The sequence below is a fragment of the Ceratotherium simum genome, chromosome 13 (assembly GCF_057802395.1).
Source record: "Ceratotherium simum simum isolate JZ-2026a chromosome 13, ASM5780239v1, whole genome shotgun sequence".
NCBI classification, from domain to species: Eukaryota; Metazoa; Chordata; class Mammalia; order Perissodactyla; family Rhinocerotidae; genus Ceratotherium; species Ceratotherium simum.
Genome location: NC_141912.1, coordinates 63110653 through 63134555, shown reverse-complemented (window position 1 = coordinate 63134555; position 23903 = coordinate 63110653). Strand labels below are relative to the sequence as shown.

At 37.5% G+C, this 23903-nt stretch overlaps 1 protein-coding gene across 1 annotated transcript in view; it reads right to left on the bottom strand.

The window, feature by feature from the left end:
- LOC101396700 (adhesion G protein-coupled receptor B3) overlaps nt 1-18714 on the bottom strand; it is a 115907-nt gene extending 97193 nt beyond the window's left edge. The window contains exons 1-2 of the mRNA XM_087437838.1: nt 18614-18714; nt 14594-14696 (exon numbers count right to left, since the gene is read on the bottom strand). Of these exons, the coding sequence (XP_087293964.1) occupies nt 14594-14696; nt 18614-18714 (204 nt within the window). The remainder of the gene's footprint in view (nt 1-14593; nt 14697-18613) is intronic.
- Between the last annotated feature and the right edge of the window lie 5189 nt (nt 18715-23903).

Here is a 23903-nt window from a genome sequence, read left to right as displayed (position 1 = left end):
TTTGGGGAGAGTGGGTTGTTAGGGAGGCCTCTCTGAGAAGATTGTTTCTGAGCTGCAGGACATGTATGGATTAACCAGGTTAACTTAAGAAGGAGGGATGACTAACCGAGGAATATCTGAGAGAGCCCTGGGAGAGGGAAAGAGCTTTCCTCTGCCCATTTTTTGATCGGGTTGTTTGTCTTTTTGTTTTTCAGTTGTGTGAGTTCTTTATCTATTATGGAGACCAACCCCTTGTCAGATGTATGTTTTGCAAATATTCTCTCCCAGCTGGTTGGTTGTCTGTTCATCTTGATTCTGGTTTCGTTTGTCTTGTAGAAGCTCTTTAATCTGATAAAGTCCCACTTGTTTATTTTTGCTTTAGTTTCCCTAGTCTGGGTTGTCATGTCATCTGAAAAGATTCCTTTATGACCAATGCCAATGCTGGGCAAAGCATGTAACTGATGGGACACTTTTTAAAGTGGTCTTGTTAATAATTGCACCAGGACAATAGAACAAAGCAGGCAACCGGTCACCTGGCTGAAGGCTTACTGGCTACTCCCCCAGTGTCTCCAGCGGAAGTCTAGTACGACAGGGATATTGTGAAGGAAAGGAAAAGTAACGGATGTGAGGTGGTGAGGTGGGAGAAGTACCAAGAGGCCAGGTCATGTAGGAGCTTGTAGGCCATGTTATGGGGTTTGGATTTCATTCCAGCTTTAATAGAAGCTCCACTTATTCTAACTGAAGGATTTTAAGCTGACAAGTGTCATGAGCTGATTTACAATTTAAAAAGATCACTAGGGTAGTGTGAGAAGAATAAACAACTTGACAAATGGCACGTGGCCAGTGAGTAGTAAAGCCTAAAAACCCTTCATTTTGAATAAGTGAAGTCTCCATCACACCTGCAATGATGAGCTACCTTACAACAGACCGTCCAGCCCCCATCAAGCCTTCGGATGACTGTGGCTCTCACATGTCTGCACTGCAGCCTCATGAGAGACCTGAGCCAGAACTGCCCAGCTGGACCACTCCCAACCTCCTCACTCAGGAAAACTGAGGAAGAAAAATATGTATTTTTCATTTTTTAGGCTAGAGGTAATTTGTTACGCAGCAACAGATAACTAACCCAGACTGTCTTTTTCATTTCTATAAAGGGTGCTCTTCCTTAGGTAGACAGGATTCACTTTGTAACTTTAGTTTGAAAGTTAGGAAAATAGGTAGCAAAAATTTCTAAACAAAGAAATAGATGCTGTTATTTCTAACAAAAAGAAATAAAAATAAGTATCTGTATGAGAAAGAAACCCAGAAAATCAGAACTAATTTATATTTTATAAAAGCAATATACATCATTCCTATCCATCAGGAAAAAAATCACTTTAAAGTACAAATAGAATTGACTTAGCAAGAAGAACGTAAAATAGATACAGATAAGATTTGTTCAAAATCCTTTGTAGTCCTAATTGTGTGCATATACTGATGTATCATCTACCAAAGACACATCTATAGAGATATACAAAAACTAGGTGTACTGTAGGCTAACATCAACACGCATACAGCCCTCATCATGAATATTCATGAATTAAAGTTTACCATTATATTTCTACTGTTACAGGTAATCATTTCTTCTTTATATTAAAATTGAAACCGTAATCTTTGATTCTGTCCACCAGCAGCCCAGGATGACTATAAATATTTTAATTTACACCTTTGAATTTCATACATCCTAAATTTCATAGTTAAGACCTAGACTCAACTCAGTCACATGCCTACTTCTTTCTTCAAAGCTTAAGATTTAACATTGACTAGCTTCATGAAAGAAGTGAAAAACGAAGTTTAATCTTCCAACATGCTTATTTTTTTCTGGTAATAGGCATTAGAGTTTGCGCCTTAGTTCTAAGGTTTGCTAAAGGAACGTTTATGGCCTAATATACATAATAATCACTCAACTTTTAGGATGGAGTGAGGACCAGAGGCTCAGAGGTAAAAAAGGACTCTGTCTACGGGTGAATTCAGTGCAGAATTAGCCGGACTCTGCCGTCCCTATTTTCTGTGTCAGATGTTATTTTCTGCCAAGACTATCAGGTGAGATCCTTTCTCTGACAGGGGCTTTACCATTTATTGCTGTATTTTAAGAAGTGTTCTTCTACAAGAGAGCCAGCTTTGTGGTCTCATGCACGGGGCATCTGTTAGCTGCTTTTAGCTCCTTCAATTCATAAAATGTCCTGCTTGGTTGAGAGTGATCTGATTCAAGTTTTATTTTAATTTTTTTATATACTGGTAACCAATAGTCCCCATATGTGAAGAAATTCTCTGTTTAGTTCTTACTTCAAAGAAGGAATTCAAGTGCTTTTCCCTCTTTTTTTTTTATCTCTGGAGAAGCCTTTTTAGAAACTCTCAAAGGTCCCCTGTTCTCGTTCTGCAGGCTACACAGACTAAATCTTGGGTAGACACTTCAGAACTGAAGGTCAATTTTACATAAAAGCATCAGCCTAAAAATGGGCTGGCCTCACCTTACATTGTAGTTCTTCTATTTGTATGTATGCTAGATGCTTCCAGAAGACTCAAAATGGCCCAGGGTGGCAAACAACCACCTCAGGCCAAACCCATCCCCATCCATTTCTTTACATCTATGGCTGCTTTTGAGTCACAACAGCAGAACTAAGCAGTTGTGACAGAGACTCCATGGCCCCAAATATTTACCATATGGCCCTTTACCCAAAAAGCCTGCCCACCCCTGAGTCAGATCTGAAGTATTTGTGAAAGTAGTTCTCTCCCGTACTCTCCACCCCATTCCAATCCCACACTGAGACAAACTTTGCCTTGGTCGAATGATCTTTAGTGACAATCTAAATTCCACTCTCTTCATACCATATTCACTCCCAGAGACGTATAGCCTCAAAGTTAGTATAATGGGCCACTGAAAACTCTATTATAGTCTAATCTCAAGGGCCTTTCATTTTTGTGAGAATATCTGTGATTTAAAATAATTCACTTTATATGATGTTTATTTAGCACTTCGGTGCTTCACAGTGTGTTCAGAATTCTTGTAAACATTATCAGCTGTAATTATACAACCTGGTTCCTTGTTGACCTTAGCCAAACTTCTGACCAGTTCATATTATGTCCTGAGAAGAGGGAAGGTGAAAAATCATACATAGGGAGAAATGTTTACTTTCTCTAGTGGTTTGATTCTAGGGGAGAAAAACAGATAATTTTCAACATTTCGGTAAGACTCCTTGGGAATTACTCAACTTCTCAAATTCTCTTTCAGATATTCCTGCACCAAGATGAAATCTGATTTAACTCCAACCATCTCTAGTCAAAAGAAGGTATCGAAAGTATTCTGTATGTCTTTAGTGTTTTCCTCAACTCCTTTCTCTCATCACAAAACAACAATAACAACAACAAAAAATTGACCTAGGTTCCAATTATTCCAAATAGGGCCAGCAATGTAGAAGTGGCTGCACTTTTCTTATATTATCCCTCATTTAATAGACAGAGCCACAGCTTGCTTCATTCATTCATTGACTCATTCAACACTTATTGATTTCATACCACGTATAAAACAAGTACTAATATTAGTGGTTTGAAAGCCTAGAAACAAGAGGAAAACACGACCCTTGAGAATGACAGCACAGTGGTCAAGGCTGACCAGTAAATGAACAGTCGCAGGGAAACGTGATGGGTGCTGACTACAGAGGTGTATGCCACCTGCTATGGAACCATGGAGGAGTGCTGCAGGACTTCACGAAGATGATTTTCATAAGCCAACTCCCGAAGGGTGGTAGTTGTTTATTGGGCAAGGTAAAAAGCAAGCGCAGAAGCAAGAGTGGCTCTGGTGGATACGGGACACCCTGTAAAGCCCAGAGGCAGGCCCCAGCAGGGAGCAGAAGGGGAGGTGGGAAGCCTTGGAGAAGCTACCCAAAAGAAGCACCCTTTAGACTTCCTACAAGGTCAACTTCTGCGCTAGAGGCAGCCCTGAACGCGGGTGATGTTCAGAACAAGGCATTAATCTCAGGAGCCCTACAGACCCATAGCAAATTTGGAAGCAGGAGAATGACATAATCAGGTGTTTGATTTTTCTTTAAATTTAAGATCTGTGGCACAGTTATATGGAGGATGGACTAATGCAAACAAAGACTAGCCGAGCAGACCAAAGATAGAGAATGTTATAGTAGTGCAACAGAGAAATCGTGACGGCTGAGTCTAAAGCGGGTGGGGCGGATGGAGACTAGGGATGCGTCAAATTAAGGAGCCTCTTTACATTGCCTAGAGGATACTTGTGTACAATTGCCTGATAAATGGACGGAAGGCAATCAGAGCAGGCTGACACTATCCAAGGCAGCTACCTGCACACAGGCCTGAGACGGGTCCTGTTGGATGGATGCTCCCCTTGGAAGTTCTGACCAGCTTTGGAGTTTGACCTAAGAACACACACTGAACATCCAAACTGGCTTCCTTGCCCCTCAAGGTTATTTGGCTTCTGACATTTCAACCATTTCAGTAATGCCTTATTGTCAAATAATTCCACTTCCATCTTCTTGCTGATTTCAAACCCACCCTTCATATTGATCTTTTGCCTTATTTTGAAGTTGAATTCAATCATGAGATCTTTCACTCCTACCACACAAGACCAGAAACATATAATCAGGGGACAAAAAGGTTAGAGTGGGCTGAGAGAGTCTCTCCAATCCCACTGTCTCTCACTTTGTGAACCCCACACCAATGGGACAAAATAGTCCTTCATCTCTGGGAGCCTGGGAAAACCAAGAAACCAACCAACCCTTCTGTTTCTTGGTTTGATAAAGGTATTCAGGAATCCAGAAGAACCCTGGTAGAGGTAGTAAGATCCCTCAAAATGGACTCAAATGAAGTGAAAGAGCTGTACACGGAAAACTGTAAAACATCGCTGAAAGAAATTGAAGAAGACACAAAGAAATGGAAAGATATTCCGTGCTCTTGGATTGGAAGAATTAACATAGTTAAGACGTCCATATTTCCTAAAGTAAACTATAGATTCAATGCAATCCCTATCAAAGATCCAACAACATTTTTCACAGAAATAGAACAAAGAATCCTCAAATTTATATGGAACAACAAAAGACTCCGAATAGCTAAAGGAATCCTGAGAAAAAAGAACAAAGTTGGAGGTATCACACTCCCTGATTTCAAAATATACTACAAAGCTATAGTAACCAAAACAGCATGGTACTGGCACAAAAACAGACACACAGATCAATGGAATAGAATCAAAGCCCAGAAATAAACCCACACATCTATGGACAGCCAGTCTTGGACAGAGGAGCCAAGAACATACAATGGAGAAAAGAAAGTCTCTTCAACAAATGGTGTTGGGAAAACTGGATAGCCACATGCAAAAAAAATGAAAATAGACCCTTACCTTACCCCATACACAAAAATTAACTCCAAATGGATTAAAGACTTGAATGTAAGACCTGAAACTATGAAACTTCTAGAAGAAAACATAGGCAGGACGCTCTTCGACATAGGTCTTAGCAACATATTTTCAAGCACCGTGTCTGACCAGGCAAGAGAAACAATAGAAAAAATAAACGAATGGGACTACATCAAACTAAAAAGCTTCTGCACAGCAAAGGAAACCATCAACAAAACGAAAAGACAACCTAACAATTGGGAGAAGATATTTGCAAACCATACATCTGATAAGGGCTTAATCTCCAAAATATATAAAGAACTCATGCATCTCAACAAAAATTACCAACCCAATTAAAAAATGGGCAAAAGACCTGAACAGACATTTCTCCAAAGAAGATATACAGATGGCCAAAAGACACATGAAAAGATGTTCAAAATCATTAACTATCAGGGAAATGCAAATCAAAACTACTATGAGATATCACCTCACACCCGTCAGAATGGCTATAATTAACAAGACAGGAACCAACATGTGTTGGAGAGGATGTGGAGAGAAGGGAACTCTCACACACTGCTGGTGGGAGTGCAAACTGGTGCAGCCACTGTGGAAAACAGTATGGAGATTCCTCAAAAAATCAACGATAGAACTACCATATGATCCAGCTATTCCACTGCTGGGTATTTATCCAAAGAACTTGAAAACACCAATGCGTAAAGATACATGCACCCCTGTGTTCATTACAGCATTATTCACAATAGCCAAGACTTGGAAGCAACCTAAGTGCCCATCAAGGGACGAATGGATAAAGAAGATGTGGTATATATACACAATGGAATACTACTCAGCCATAAGAAACAATGAAATCCAGCCATTTCTGACAACATGGATGGACACTGAGGGTATTATGCAAAGTGAAATAAGTCAGAGGGACAAGGTCAAATACCGTATGATTTCCTTCATTAAGTAGTAGATAATAACAACAATAAACAAACACTTAGAGACAGAGATGGGATTGGTGGTTACCAGAGGGGAAGCGGGGAGGGAGGAGGGCAAAAGAGATAATTCGGCACATGCGTGTGGTGATGGCTTGTAATTAGTATTTGGGTGGTGAACATGATGTAATCTATGCAGAAATAGAAGTATAATGATGTACACCTGAAATTTATACAATGTTATAAACCAATGTTACTGCAATAAACAAAAAATTAAAAAAAAAATGGACTCAAATGAATCACACATAAGCTTATTACATGCAAATACTTTTACAAACATCATAGCAAGTCAATAAATTAGATTTTAATAAATCTAAATAGGAGGCTTTAGCTTCAGCCATTAGGATCACACATACATTTGAGATATAATAAACATGCATTTGGGACATTATTGGCACGAAATTACTTCTATGAGCAGAATTATGAATAAGTACATTTCTTTTGAAGGTTATGTACATGATTTTACACGAATTATCAAGTGAGAAGATTCACATTTGTTAGGTTTCAGAGTCTCTTTAACTAAAACCCAGAAACCAGATCACCTTTAAAGCATGCCATCAGTCACTTAGAGATTAAAACAGGCCTCAGGAGAATAGTCTACATCACCATATTGGCTTAGACTCTGTCTAGAGCAGGGGACCCTAATCCTTGTAAAACTAACTACAGTTATTAGCTCCACAGGTATAAGCCCAAAGGATTTATTCAAATAAATTCATTTCCTTATACATTCAATAAATATTTATTATACACTTACTGTACTCAGACTATATGTTGCAATGAGTTGAAGAATGAAGATAACCTAGCCCTGCCCTAGAATTGTGCAGTCCGGTTGGAAATAGGTAATATATTACAAGATAGAAGGTGTGCACCAGGAATCAGGGAGCCTGGAGCTGTGCACCTGAGTGGAGAGTAGAGGGGGCTTCCTGCAGGAGGAAAGGACTGAGCAGAGTGTCTGAGAACGAGCTGATGAAGACATCTGAGAAAGCAAGTGGGGTGGAGGAGATAACAGTGCTCCGGGCTGAAGGGTAGCAGGGGACAAGAAACCATATAATGATTTTGACGAACTATCAGCTGTTTGGGGTTGCTGGTGCCACAAAACAGAAGCCAGTACACAGAAAAATGGAGAAACACAAGTCACGATTAAGGCTTCCGAAGTTTTATAAGCTACAGAACTCTTTCTCAATAAAATTTACTTCTGAGCCCCAATATATTAATGCAAGAAAACCAGTGAATAGAAACCTTCATAGATAAATAAAGCATTTTTCACTGCTTGTGTCTGAGCAGTTTGAAAATCACTTCTGTAGGAGGCAAGACAACAATAAATGTTTGCACAGGGGAGTGGAGTGGTCAGACTTGAATTTAGCTCTATCATTCAGGCTACAAGGTGGATGGTGGGTTCCATGATGCTGGCAGTGGTAGACTAGTGAAGATGATTAGTACCTGATGGAGGCAAAGAGCTGGAGCTGAGCAATATGCGAGAGTACAACCGGCACAGGTGGATGACTTATTAGAACTACGTGAGGGAGAAGGAGGCTTTGAGGATAAATGTTAGAGTTCCAACTTAGGTAACTGGGGGAGACTACAGAAAACACATTTGATTTATACCTGACGTGTTGGAGTGTGGGGTGGAGACACAAATGGTGAATTGAGTGGTCAGCAGAAAATTGGACATGAGGAAATCTGAAGCTCAGAAGAGAAGTACAGAATCAGTTGTACATCTGAGAGTCATCATTATCCTCATTGCCATAATCACAGCTACTGTTGAAGGAGTGCTTACAAAGAGCACAATGTCTACTGTCTCGTGCCACCTCGACAACAACAACATACGGGAGACACTAAGAAGCAGCTAAGGTCCAGAGATGCCGAGTACCACGTTCAAGATCATGCAACTAGGAAGTGGCAGCCTTAGGGTGCTTAGGTCTAGTGGCTTAAAAGGCCTGCTCTTACCCATCGCCACCTAGAGACGGACAGGCCAGGGGAGCATGCAGAGCACGGACTCTCAAAAGGAGGGGCAGAGCACGGACTCTCAAAAGGAGGGGCAGACCACTTCAGAGGGCGTTGGGGGGGACAGAAGGGGTAGCTGAAAACACATATTCAGTATTCCTTCTCAGAAGGTAAACACGTGTACATTCAGAGGCCAGAAATGGAAATAAATGTGTGAAGAATCTAGGTCGCTGGCAGAAGAAAGTCAGGGGAGAACTGGTGAATTAGAGAGTGCTTCACCCAATTAAAGGTAGTCAAGATTTAAAAACAACAACAACAAAACACAGTTCTGACAACACAGAAACATCTTCCATTAGAATGACCACATCTTCCAGATTGGCCCATCTCTACCAATTATCTCTATACAAACTACAGAGCAAAAAGATAACAAGGTTTTATAAAGGGTAAATAAATACAAGATGAAGACAACTTTACAGACTATGTGACTTTTAAAAAGTGCTCCAGAGGGCCAGACCCATAGCCTTGTGGTTAAATTCGGTGTGCTATGCTTTAGCAGCCAAGGTTTGGTTCCTGGGTGCAGCCCTAAACCACTCATCAGTGGCCACGCTGAGGCGGTGACCCACACACAAAATAGAGAAAGATTGGCACAGATGTTAGCTCAGGGCCAATCTTCCTCAAGCAAAAAAAAAAAAAAAGAAGAAAAGTGCTCCAACACAAAGAATTTTTGTATTTTTTGAAAGACAGAATTAAAAGACACAGCCCATTATGTAATTCAATGGTCCATACATAAAGACCCATGAGATAAAATCCTCCTAAATAGTGCTAAGGAAATATCTGCCCATCCAAAATGATTTGGGAAGCTTCCCTTGATCTGTCAATGAGGATTTCTGCTGGATCTCTCAGGACTAAAATTAGTGTCTAACTTTGTCTTGTCACATTTGACTATTATTTTTCAAAATGTTTAATTTAACTTTTAGGATGTCTTTTTATGATGCCTCTAATTTATTTTATAACACTTTGTATTCTTAGTATGATACAATTTTTGTGCCAGTTAGTTTAACCTTTACTTCTAGGAGCTGTTCAGAAATGCGCAGAGCAGGGTCGTCAGCTGGCAATGTATTGAAACGGGCCACACTCCAGAGGTGGCAACAGCAAGTCCTTTAGATATAGGTAGATCTATCCACAACCAACAGTTAACTCATCACCAAACTGAATATAAAAGATCAGTCTTTATTGATGTACTAGTGTCTGGTTAATCAATATGATGGATGTATTAACAGATTCCTGTAGGTGAAAATAAAGACAAGGAAGACGTGTGGATTAGCTGATATAAACACTTCTTACTCTTGAATGGACTGTATGAAAGATTCCACTGAGGCCCATATCCTGTACCTCTTAGAGATGGGGCCCAATCATTCTGTATCCAGACATTGGACGGGAGGATTTCTGACTGAATGGTGCTGACTGAAGAGAAAGGAAGCCTGCTTCTAGGGCATTGCTATGTCTACCTCAACGAACGTTGCATACAAGGCATGGTCAAAGCATCTAAAACAATGAAGACCTAAGATTTCACTGAGTATACAAGCTTTGCTCCTGATTTGCTAATAAGCGTTTATCTGATAAATATCTGACTATGTGATAGAATCTGGACTTGACTTGCTTTCATTTTAATCTGGTAATGAGGTTGTAGGAGAGAAACTATCTCTCAGCATTTCAAACTTCTTGGGTGGCCACCATTATCTAACCAAAAAAGTGAGAGCTTGGCCGAATTTGGCTCCCCAATTAAAAAGAATGCTATGAAATCTTTAATAAATCATCTCAAAGTCTTTTAGAAAGAAGCAGATATGTTTTTGTGATTAAGAAAACTATTCTCTGAATATCTGTTTCCAAAATAATCTTTGCTTTCTGCAAAACAAGAGGACCAAAAATAGTCTACACAGCTCAATAAAAAAACATTTGCACACTTTAAGGTACAAAAGAAACTCTTTACAAATAAAAAACATTTAAATTATACATGAACTTCCTGGTTGAAATTAGAAATGCACCCGAGATCAAAGGTCAATGATGCTTTACGAGAAAGCTCGAAATACAATGAAGTGAGTTATAATTCAATTTTATAACAGCATTTTAAGAAGAGATATAAGAAATTGCATTTGATCTCTTTGTTGCCAGCAACTGAATCTATAGTTTAAAGATTTGAATAAGGTAGTCCCCTCTTATCCATGTGGTATATGTTCCAAGAGCCCCAGTGGCTGCCTGAAAACGCGGATAGTACCAAATCCTATCATATACTATGTTTTTTTCCTGTATACACATATTTGAGGTGCGACAGCAAAACTAGCATGAATTTCTTTTTCCTTCTTCACAATTTCAAGGATGGAGGATTCATTCTTACCATAGATCTTAGCAACCTCAGCATACAATTTTTTTTCTTTCCTTATTAAGTGGTGGACTTTCACCTTTTCATCTAAAGGAAGCACTTTACGGCTTCTCTTTGGCATACCCGAACTACCGGCATCACTCCTCTTGTGCTTTGGGGCCATTATTAGGTAAAATAAGGTTGACTTGAACATGGGCACTGCGATACCGAGACAGTTGATCGGATAACCGGGGCAGCTACTAAAGGACTTAGTGCAGGTGGTGTATACAGTGTGGATCAGAGGAACAAAGGGATGATTCACGTCCCCGGGGGAATAGAGCTGGAGGGCGAGAGATTTCAACACGCTTCTCAGAACAGTGTGCAATTTAAAACTTATGAATTGTTTATTGCTGGAATTTGCCATTAATATTTTCGGACCTCAGTTGGCTGTGGGTAACTGAAACTGCAGAAAGCAAACCGTGGATAAGGGGAACCACCGTACATCATATTTTAAACAATGGCTTATTTCAGCTTGTTTCTATCCCAACTGAAAAGAAAGCAGAGAAACTCAGTAGTGAGATGTTCGAGTCAATTATATTTCAACAAGCAATTCAGAGAAAGATCCCAGGATGACACTTCAGGATTATTCTGGACATCAGCATCAAATACCAGTTTTCACACGAACTGGCTGTGACAACTCTCGGAGGCAGTACCAAACAACTTGTTCATATAGTAACCCTCTCAGAAGTTTCCATTTTTTCCAAGTGGGGAGCACTAAAGCATCAATCAAAACTTACCACGAATGTCAAAGATAGGAATCTGATCAATTACAAAATGCCCACAGCAGCCAAGGGGTCCTACACACAACCTACATAAAATACTGCAGCCACCGATCAATATTTTACTTTTTAACAATGCTTTCCTGGAGGTTATACAGATCATAAGTGTATATAAATAATACATTTTGTGTTTCTTCTTCTTTTTTTTGAAAAATCATTAATCCCAAATACAGTAAAACAGGAGTAGCTTTTCACATACAGCTATTTCACATGTAAAATGAAGTAGGGCCCATTTCATTCAATTCAGCAAATATGTCATAATAAAATATATGATTATTCTCCCTGGAATAAACTTGATATTGTTGAGAGTGACTGCGAATAAAATCTCTCCTAATCACTCCCTAATGAATTGTCCTACCTTGCAAGATCATCTACTCAGAGCTAGTAAAGCAAAATGAACGTAGCATAAGAGAAAACCAATAATTTCTCATTTTCTTCATCACCACCACCATCTACCACCCACTCCTCCCCACCAGCATCAACAACTGTAGCAGCAAAAATTAGCATAGTCCAGCTGGAACAGAACCACTCTGATCCCCAAACCACATGGAATCCATTTTGCAGTTAATTACCTGCGGAGAAACCAAACCACACTAAACTTTCTTTTTTTAAGTAAGCCCATACCAGCGATTCCTTATAATCAGAAATGAAAAGTAAAGCTAGACTTGTCTTATCTTGCCTTTGATGTTCATAATATTCACAGATATCAAAAAGACATTTTCATGAAAAAACAGACACTGAAAATCTGGGGAAGCCAAAATGAGCAAACAGAATGTAATTTCTCAAGACTTGTAGTTTCTGACTATTACTACCATTTAGACCTACACAATATGCTAGTCACTGGCTGCACGTAGCCATCAAGCACTGGAAATGCAGCTAGTCCAAACTGAGACATATTGTAAGTATAAAATACACACCAGATTCTGAAGACTTAATAAAAACAGATTGTAAAATATTGTATTAACATTTTAACATATTAATTATATGTTAAAATTGTAATTTTTTGGATATATTGAGTTAAATAAATTATTAAAATTAATTTCATTTGTTTCTTTTTACTTTTTTAAATGTGGCTACTAAAATATTAAAATTACATACGTGGGCTGCATTATCTTTCTATTGGACAGCAATGATTTAGACAGTAACTCTCCATGTGGTAAACCCTGCAGAAAATTATACTATTCTACCATTTGGCTCAGAATTTGTAAAAACTTTGTCACACAGCATGAAACAGTTTTCAAAGCATATTTCCCATCAAAGATCATTCAGTTTTCCATATTCTAATGAGGGACACAACTTAAGAGCCTTTGGAGGGTAAAAAATGACAGGTAGGGAGGCTTTGGTGGAAATAATTACGGGCTCAAGCTAACTCTAACTCCACACACAGTTTCTACTTCAGAAGAAACGCTCCTTTTCTGCGTGGAGCTTCAAGAACCGACAGTTCAAGAATTGTGGGTAGGTATTAACAAGTGAATGAGCATTTCTAAGGAATCTGAAGCCCTGCCCAGGTGAACAGCCAAGAAGGGAAGGGTGAGAGGAGTCAGTTAATAATTCCCACGGCTGGTAGTCCCATCTTCTCTCTGTCATCTCCACTTCCTTCCTGCACTTCCTCCTTGCTTTCCTGTTCTTTCCCAGCTTGCAGCTGTGTTTACCTTCGTTTTTCCCTCTGCTGGTTATTTTGTACATTTCTTTCTCCTCTCCCAATTCCAACTGCATTTCCCTCACCTTCAGTCTTTCTCCCTTCTTCCTCTGTCTTTTCCTTTTCCTATGTACTTCTTTTTTAAATCGATGCTAAATAGTCATAAGGTGGACCTCTTACATATTTTAATAGACTTTATATTCTCTCACCTTATGTTTTTTTAGGAAGAAAAGACACAAGAAATGGGAAAAACACTAAACATTCAAATACATGAAACTGTTTTTTGATTCTACAGGGCCCTTTATTGGGTTGTTACTCTTTTTGTTTTGTCCTTCCAGGTTGGTGACCTCCCCCTTGAGCCCTCCCCCTGGCCTAGGGCAATACAGTTCAGGAAGAAATCTTCATCACAATCACGTAAGCAGTATCTTTGGCCCTTCCCAGATCCCAAGTTCTCTTGGTGAGAATCAGCAGTCTTAGGAGTGTAGGTTAGCAAAATAAACAGAGGATCCACAATCTTTGACATTGATATATGTCCTACAAATATCTAAAATTTCAAAAGAACCACCTGGAAAGTGCATTTGATTTTTTAAAAATGACAGCTTATGGAAAAAAAGTTCTGTTATTGGCTTTAGTATTTGAAAATTAAAAAGTTGAGAAAAGAACTGGCCCAAATTGATTGACAAATATTATCAAAGTAGTCGTTAACAGAATTCCTTTGAGGTTGGAGTAGGTTAATTTAAGGTTGCTATTATGAGTTTCCTGGAATGTATTTCAGATTAGTTTAGTAAAGAGAGCTGACAGTCATTGCTGGAAAAACCATGGTCATTTAACGCAAGTCAATTCCTCTAAGTAGGACCTACAGTTTTACATTTTGTTGAAAGTGACTATGCAGTGAAAGAACTGCCATGTTGGTTAAGTATTAAAATACTTTATGGTTAAATAGAATTTTTTAAAAGGCGTAAAACCTAAAGTTGCTTTCACCTAACACTCTCTTCAATTATTGCCTACAGACTTTTTTTGGATGGATTTTTAAGAGCTGTGTTACTCTTGTAAGCAATTTATAGTTGACTTTTAGGAATGAGTATGTTAGTAAATTAGACCCAAAGACAGGCAATCCTAATACAATTAGGATAATGAATCAAAATTTGTGCTTTTCATGTGCTAAGGCTTTGAACTCATAGAGCTTTGATACAATGTTTAACAAACACATATTTTTTTCTATTATAAACAGCTTCTCAATCCCCAGGAAATTAAACCAAGGGAATGTATTTCTGGACAGTTATAGGCCATACTTTTATTCAGAAACCAGAAAACTAATTTTGTTTTTAAAAATAATTTTGTGAGAAGATCCCCGCTTTTTCTAGAATAAATGTTTAGATTATCAATAACCATCTTTACGTCAAAACACAAACATGCAAAGAGAATCAGAATAATTGCCAGACGTACCTTATTATGTGTCTGAGTCTGGCCAACCAGGATGAGGATGTTGGAGGATATGATGGACAGGCAGAAGTTAATGAGAATTATGGACCTCTCAGAGCGGATGTACCTATCCAGAGAGAGAAAGAGGGTCCAACTTTAAAATTCAATGGAAAGATGAAAAATTCTACATTATGAAAATCAGTGGGATTCATCCAGAAAAAGAAATGCTAAAATGCAGCCTTTATGGGAGAAAAAAAATATGAAAAATAGTTGTTTTAAATAAAGATTATTCTTAAAGACCCAATTTTAGAGTGACATGGCATGCCCAAGAGTACCTCAGAGTTATTTTTGTCTTCAGACATTAGTGTGGACAACATGGCCTTTCCAACAGAGCTTAAGTTGCACATCTGTTATCAGTATAAATTTTTTTTTACTATAAAATTTCTTGGAAATACGTCAATCGATATAATCACCTTTACATATATGTGTGTATATATGTTAATTATTATCATATAAATCAACCAATAGAAATTCTAAGAACACAAAAGAAAAGCTCCACCCAGATTCTGAAGTGTCCCCCTGTTTACTAGAAAGATGCCATTCCTTTCATGAAACCATGAACACTTTCATCCACCATTTCATCCACTCAAGTATTTTTATGTATTCAGGCTGTTACTCTTTGTGTTTTACTTTTCTTGAATAATTGTTCCAAAAAATTCAAAAAGCACATGAATCTTTATCTCTAGAAACTAATCCAAACCACAAATGGTAATTCACCTTTATGCTGGAAGACTACTTGGCCTGTGCCATATTTTACCCTAATGATGAAGTGTTTGTATACGGTCTATTATATAATTTTTAAGCACCTCAAAAATGTTAGCTATGGAGAAAACTGCTCAAAATCAAATGTTCTACCAGCTGTTTACCGTGAAAGAGTAAAGATATTTTGCATTACTGTACACCCTGTGGTAAATCACTGAGTGACCGTAACAAACAGACACACTTGTACTTGCTATGTGTTTGAGACTGTTCACTCTGTATAAGAACATGGACTCACTTTCCACAGCAGGCCTGAGCTTTCCCGTGCAGTGTCAGATGGGGGTGTCAGAGATCTGGAGATACTCTTTGGAAGGTAAAACCTATCAAAGTTCTTTCTCTCTGTCTTTGAGGAATATTTAGGCAGAAGCCCCACATTCCATCACATATTTCAGAAAAGAAGGCAAATCAAAAACAGGAATAACAATAAAATGTAAAAAGCATTTTTTTTAATATAAAAGAAATTTCTCTTCCTTGCAAAACAAACCCGAAGAGGACTAACCTAGGTCGATTCTCAATACAAAATGGCCTCAAGAGTCACTTCACCTTGTCCCTGCATCATCAGTATCTAAAAATATAATAAATCACACGCTGGGATGCTGAAGACATCATCAAATATCAAGTTGTTTCTTTTTTCTGGGTGGGGGATGTAACATAAAAAGTTTAAGGGCTGGATGAAATTGACCCTTTATGTGATGCTAATGGCTTCCATGACAGCACAAGCACACAACTGACATTATTAAAAGAGCTTCGGTGATAATATTTGCTTTGTAAATAGGAAAATCATGATAATAAAAGAATCAGACTGACCACCCTGAAGAGTCTTTAGATGTTTCCAATTTCATTAATATTGAGTCACATTATCGCCTTAAAAATTGTTATAAAATGTCCCAACTTTCGAAACTTTTTATAAACGTGTTTGATGTTTTAAACAAAATTGTGAATGCATCATTTCAATACACAGATTAAAAGAACAGTCTCAGTTGCTCTTTGATGTAATAATATAACTCTACAGAACATATCTGTAGAAGGAGAGAACATGGTGTATTAATTTTTTGATGAACATTTGAACTACATGGGACACCAACAAATTTCAACATAGTGTATTACATATAAAATAATTCTGATGTTCACACATTTTACAAATCATTAGAAATTCAAAAACATTAAACTTTCTAATTAGAAAAAAGGCAATAGGATCCTAACATGAGTATTACCATACCGTAATGTTACAAGGTAAATTTAATGTTTATAAAATGCATTGAATTCGTCATGCTACAAGATTCGCTTAATAATCTGAGTCTTGAAATTTCTACCAAACTATTAATATTCAATCCTTCTATTTGTAATGGCAATGAGTTGATGGCTACTAACTGTTAGGAATCCAAATTTATGTTGTTTCTTGGTACTCTCTTCTATATTTCTCAGTTTCACATTAAGTTTTGATTGATAGATCCTTTCAGGTGTCTTGGTAATTACTAGAAAACTATTGTAATAGGCGATTTTCCTGGATTTTCTGGATTAAAGAAAACTTTATTATGGACTAACTACCCCTGTACTTCTTTGATAAATTTCATATACAAACATATAAATTTTATATAAATTTCATATAAGTATATGTATTAATTCTATGTACCATTTACACTGGCAGTACTTGTGTCAGTGTTAGCCACATGTATTGAGGGGTGAAGAGAAGCTGGAATTGGTGCCTGAAACCTAAATGTTGAGAAGTGGAGCTTGGTTCTAATATTTCAGTGAGTATGAATTATGATGCTACTGTGATTACCTAGTATCCTGGCCCAGAAACTCTGCCTCACTTTGCGAGAAGTGTCACTCAGGAAACTGTGGAAGAGAAAGTTGTCTTCCTTGTCCATCTTGCTCTTGCATTACTGGGACAACGCCTGCTCAACTGAGCCCTGAACCCTGGATTCTACCGTCTACCATGCCATGCCTAAACCAAGCATTTCTTTCATTTCATAGGATTGGCCATATTTTATTAGGTTGTCTCACTTTATCAGTATCTCACTACCAGATGACTCCTTCACAGGAAGGAAGGACCTCTATTATGTTCCTGCTCCGTGTGCCAATGGAGTAAGAATGTATACATGCTTTATTTTTGTATGAAGCATGAAAATTTTAATATTGTTGACAATTTAATATCCTGGACAATTAATTCTTGTCCTCAAAAGAATATAAAACATAATGGAGAAAAAAGATGTTGACTCAAATGACCTTTCCTTATTAAATTGTACTTAATTTTTCAACTTAATTGTTTTCTATCTTAAGTAAAAAATAAGTAAAATACTAGGACTGGCTATTTTTGCAATTGTAATATTGCAAATATTCAGGAAATAATATGTAATTATCTATTTACTAATATAGTAACTCAATAGAACTTTTTAAATAATCAAAATAGATATAAAAATGTTTAATATTTAAAATTTTAAAAATCCATTAGGAAGTTTGGCCATCTGGTTTATATACTGGTTATCAATATGTGAATAGACATAATAAACCTCACAGGTCTAATTCTTATTAAGAGAATAAGTACAAATCTTAGAGAAATACTAAATTTTCATAAAATACCAGCAGATGCCATTTCAAATACTGTAGAACAAAATATTCCAATCATTTCTCCTTATTTATGTATTTTTCTGGCTTCTTTTAATCAATTTGTCAAAACGTGACTCATTGGAAACATTCAACCAAGAGGCCTTTTCTAGAGCATTGTGGTATTATGTTAGTGCATCAATGTTATAGGAGATTTTACTCATTGTCTGGGACATACAGAAAGCATGTGTTAAAACTTAAGAATTTGGAGACCATATTTCTATAACAGAGAAATTTGACTGCACCAATTAAACTCCCAAGCTCACTAGCAATTGGGACAAATGGAAACCACATGTAGACTGAACTTGGAGTATAAGAGCACCAGGCGTGGGGGGAAGCAACTTGTTTCAGGCTACCATCATTTGAATTGGGAAGACAAGTGTGTGTGTGTTTTGTTTATTTTCTCATCATAGGCAAAATAGACAAGATAAACACTCATGTTATTTATTATTATTGAGCTCATTTATTATAGTTCAATAACAGCAATTATAACTCTGTTCTAAAAATACTTATTTCAGTAAATTAAGAAGCCAGGAGACATATAATGGTTCTCAGGATCCCTGATTTAACTCTGAATGACAGAGAATCCAATTTTGAGTGTATTAATTGATTACATACCTCCACAGTGCTGCATAGACCACGGCTAGGGTGACCAAGGCCAGGCAAGAGAGGCCACTGCCTACTATGAGGGTAACTGAAGGTGCACCAGAGGATTCCATGATCTGCCAAGTAAACAAAATAAACAAAAAAAAGAGAGAATTTGTTAACCAGTTAAAAAAACTTCTAAGTCAGAAAACTATCCTAACACTCAAAAATAGCCAATATAGTTGTTATAGCTACCAGATAATTACCCAGTAACCACCCTGTTCACATATTCTCAACCTCTAAAATGACTAATTCTAGCTCCTCCCTCTCTCCTACTGTGAAGAATAAAGGCCTTAGAGTTTTAAATGCTTGATTATGGCATATTACCCACTTATGGCTTTCCAAAATAAAAAACTGAAACTACAACTTGGTCAACATTCACATGTTAAATTTTCTCTAGCTGAAATTTGAAGCAGCATTCATTTTTCTTCAACTAACTATAGTTCAGTTTTTTCACATGTTTTTTGGTAAAATTTACTTTGATCCTCACATTTACAACCCATTATGTTACCTAAATCTGGTACCTAGATATTGAAAAATTTTCAAACTTTCTGACTTTTGACAACTTTGTTCTAAGTCAAATATTCTCTCATTTATTTTCACTTATTTGGCCTCTAAGGATACAGAAGAAAATCAAATTTCAAATGCAAGACCTTGGAATATATTTTGTGATTTTTTTCCATGAACAAAATATGTAGAGATAATTTTCACAATGCTAGTATCAGTCCCTAAATATGTGACCTTGAAAAATAAGCCTTATATCTTTTAAAACATGTATAAAGATTAGAAGTAGTCACTGATTTGAGAGATTTCTTCCGTTAGACACTAACATGATGCTAACTAATGTAATCTGTTGTTTTTCATATTTTTAATATTGGAATTTTGAAGAAATGCACTTTAAGATCAAGTGTGTTCCATACCTTAGATATGCACATTAAATTATATTAGGTATTTTTTTTGTCATCAAAATAAGTAAGAAGAGTGATGATATTTAGATAGAAAGTCATATTTGTTTTAATAATTATTTTTCAGGATTTCAATTTTTGAAATAATTTTTCAAAATACATTTGATGAGGATATTATTTTTCTTTTAGACAGTTTATGCAGCTGTCTATTTCAGAAACTAGTTTTATAAACCTATATACTTTTAAGGAATGATTTTACAGTTTCTGACAGTCCATGCTTTCATGAAAACTTCATTTAATTTTATAAAAATAAAAATCCCAGGACACCCCCAGAAAACCTGTACTGAAAATATCCAATGCAGATATGCAATGTGTTTGGCTATAGTGTCTGGGGTCTTCATTCTACTACCAACAGCATTCCCACAAATTCCCCAGAACAGCTTTCCAGTTCTAAAATAAAGATTAAGTGGACAATTATTTTTATTTGAAAGTTTGCAGCATATTAGTAATGTGATTGGAGTACATCCTCAAAACTATACTGCAGAAATTTCAAGTTAGAAGACATAAAATTGAGTAGAATTTAGTTACAGCACACCAACTAGAATTCATCTCATCAAGCTACTGTAGCTAAGGAAGAGACGAACCCAAATTTGCCTCCTTTGCAACATTTTCCATTTCCCCATTTAAAATGCAGTTCCCTGGAGAAACACTCGCCACAATGTCTCTGCCTTTGCATTAAAGCCGTGTTTTCCCTTTGTTACTTACTATTTCTCTAGGTTGCTGAGCCAAAATGGCGAAGGTAGAGAGACGATCACATAAGCATTTCGTATGGGATGCATCGGTAAGCACAGTTTTACATCCCTGGGTGGACCACGTTCCCACAGACTCGTTCCTGCAAAGGGGGGGAGATCGGGATAAATACGCCTGACGGTCAAATCCGTAAAGAAGAAAATGCAGTTTAACTGAGAGAATCGTCTACTGTAATTCCCGTACAGGAAAAAAAAAATCTACTTGTTGTTGAACAGGACGTAATTTAGATGCATCTCCAGTAATGCAAAGCGAGTGTTTGGAAAAAGCAGGCAGGCGGCGGTGCGGCGTGCAGAGAGCTGTCCAGCGCCGGAGGTGCTGAAACCGGGACTAGCTCTGTCCAGCCCTCTGCGAGGAACGGCGGCGGCGGCGGCGGCACGAGCAGCCGCCAGAGCGCTGGCAGCCACTTCCTATGCTCATCGGATCGTTTCAAACACTCACAGAGTAAAGAGGCTTTTTATATTTTCATACCAGCTCTGTTCCCCGTCTCGTATTTTTGGATCGTGAATGCTGGCTTTTAAAATGAGGATTTCTCTGAAAAGCTTGCCTAAAAGGTTATATAGCTTGGGTTGGGTGATAGGATCTTCTCCGTTGCTGGTTAGGGATTTTTCCTCCCTTTAGAATTAGCTGCTGTGAAAATTTCACCCTGGAAACGGGAAGCAGCAGCAGCGGCATCAGCTGGTTCCAACTCTCATTGCCTTTGCATGGTATCCAGGGGAGGGGTGGGTTTCAGACAAGCTTCCCACTCCACACTTCACTCAGCCCAATGCGCCTCTGAAGCCCTTGACATTTCTTCCTCTAACCCGCCTCTTTGCCCTGGTAGAAGCATTAAGCTAACCCCAAGTCTGCTAGAATATTTAGAGGAAGAACCCCACCCCAAAGTCCGGTTGGAGGGGGAAAGAGGGCCTGCTTCAATTTTCTCTTTGGTGTAGCCATTCAAAATTCTAAAGCATATGGTTTATTTCCCACCCCAGCAGAACAATAAAAGTGGTATCAACCTACGCCTTCTTAGTGGGGGGGAAGGATGGGGGAGAGCCCTTCCACCCCCAGCTGAACTACTCCACAGGAAGAGGAAGAAAAGAAAAAAAAAAGCTATAGAGTTCAACCAATCAACTTTATCATCATTACACGTGTTATATACTGAATGCACCAATTGTCACCTCCCCTCCCCCACCATGGAAACTCTCCAACTTGCAAAGCTGTGTGTATATGTGTGTTTAAATTTCAAACCAAGTTACTATCTGTATTAAAAATTACTCTAAAACTTGAAAAGGATAACCCATGGCTTGAAGTTAATTTTGATATGGTACTTCTGATTTCACCTACTCTGTCTCTGAATGCCTAGAGCTATTGGGTTAAATATGCATGCAGTCTATTTGAGAGATTGCAGAGAGAGCTTCTCTGTGACAGTTGGACCTCCAAGTCGAGCTACAGAATATAATTCACACTTGTACCTTCTTGGTATCTAGAAGCAATATCTTTTTAATATTCATAATTGATATCATTAATAGTAATGACTCAAAATACTCTTAATTACAACTTCTTTTAGGAAGGAATACACTGTATTTGGGGAGAGCTACATAAAAATTATAGCTAAGTTCACCCAAATACTTCTAAGCATTAGCCAATTCAAAACTTGGTAGGTCTCCTTTCTTTCTCATGTGGTCATGCAACTATGGCAAATTAAAAAAAATATTTCAGTTACACTTTCAACCAACTGCAACAGTATTAAATTCCAATTATACCTAACTATAGCAGCACTTCAATTTATTTCATTGGCTGTCTGTCTCTTATCTTCTTGTGACAAACAGTTAAGGCCAAATGAAAAACATTTATCTTAGCTGATTAAAGTTTAAAGAAGAAAGATACACTTAGGAGAATCTGACATATTTTAAAACATAACATCTGCATTATTCATCCTGGATGGCAGCTTTACTTTAATGCAGAGTCTGTACTTTCAAGATGAAGTCCAGTACTTAGACTTTTCACATTATGTGGCTATGACCACTAAACCAATTCAAAGTCTTAACAAGGAAAGAACTTTACTGTAAATAAGACCTCATATGAGACAAAGTTATATATTTATAGCCAGATAATGAAAGTTTGTTTACTTAAGAAATTGTTAGCATCACTAAACTTTGGTTGTCAGATGTAAAGTCTATGTCCAATATAATGTTGTTAGAATCTGAAGATTCTGTAAAATTTATGTGACATCTTTAGAAAAGTAGGTCAACTTACTTTCCTTTGTACAGTGATTGCATTGCTGACCTGGCCCAGCCCCAGGCAAAATTGGGAAGTAAGTTACACTGGTCTCCATGTTTTATTCTTTTATTCCCCGCAAGTATGAACTGCTTCTAATCTCACTGGGCCCCTTTTCATGTGTACCTTCTTGAGGTTACGTAACCTCTGTCCTTACCTTTCTTTGAAATTATTAACCTTTTATTGACTTTATCTGATTAAATTAATGCATAATAATAAGTGTGACTGAGTATAGCTTCTTGTGCTCTTCCCAGTTTAAAACAAGATATAAAACACAAAATAAGGCATCTGATCAGAGAACACCAGAATTTGGAGCAGATGTGTAGGAGAGAAGATCTTGAAAGGTGAGGGGGAAACTACCAACTTTTACATTTGGTCACTCCCAAGAGTTGAGTCATAATAAGTGTGATGCCATTCTGATGCTAAATTCTACATTGTTTCATAAAATCGCTTGATATTTTAAAACCATGTAAAATTCTTAGGAACTAATTTTTAAAATCACTAGCATACATATCACTATTATTACAAAACCTATAGCATGTATCACCTGTATTTTCAAACATTTCACAGCTTACTCCTACTCTAAAAAATTCTTTGAAAACATGGTATACATGTCTGATTGATTTCAGGGAGATCTTGTAAAGCAAATTGGTGTAGTAGAGCTAATGTGAAGCAAAACTGCTTCCCCAGTCTGCACTGAACAAGGTTTTAAACATGTGGACCATTCCAGCAGTCACATTATCCTTCCAATGTTATAGTTTTGCATGCTATGATTAATAGTGTATCTGTGAATTATTCTTAGTTATTAAGTCTAAGCTGTCACCAATAGGGCAAACAAATACAACAAAACATGTGTGAACATTAAAGATATAATAGGAATAACAGACTGATGATGTCAGCAGTGAACATAGAATGAGGATACAGACATACACATTATATTCAAAATCACATACTTCTTTTTCACAGCGTCTTTTCTAGGCATTATATTTTTTTTTCAAAAATAAATAGGCCTGTAGAAATTCCATACAACTGGCACATTCTTTGTTGGTTACACCTACATTCACCCATGTTAGCTGTTAGCTGTCATCTGTCCCTATTCTCCTCCCTCCTATTATTAGGCTGGCTAAAAGGAGAAAAGAGTCTGCCTGTCCCAAGTATTCAAAAGTACATACCCACGAGCACAAAAGTCTCTGAAAATATAAGAAACAAAATCTATTAATTCCCAGCTTAAAATTTATTTGAGGCCTTCCCCCAGTTTCCTAAGAGTCTACACAATTTCTTTTTGGATCTGA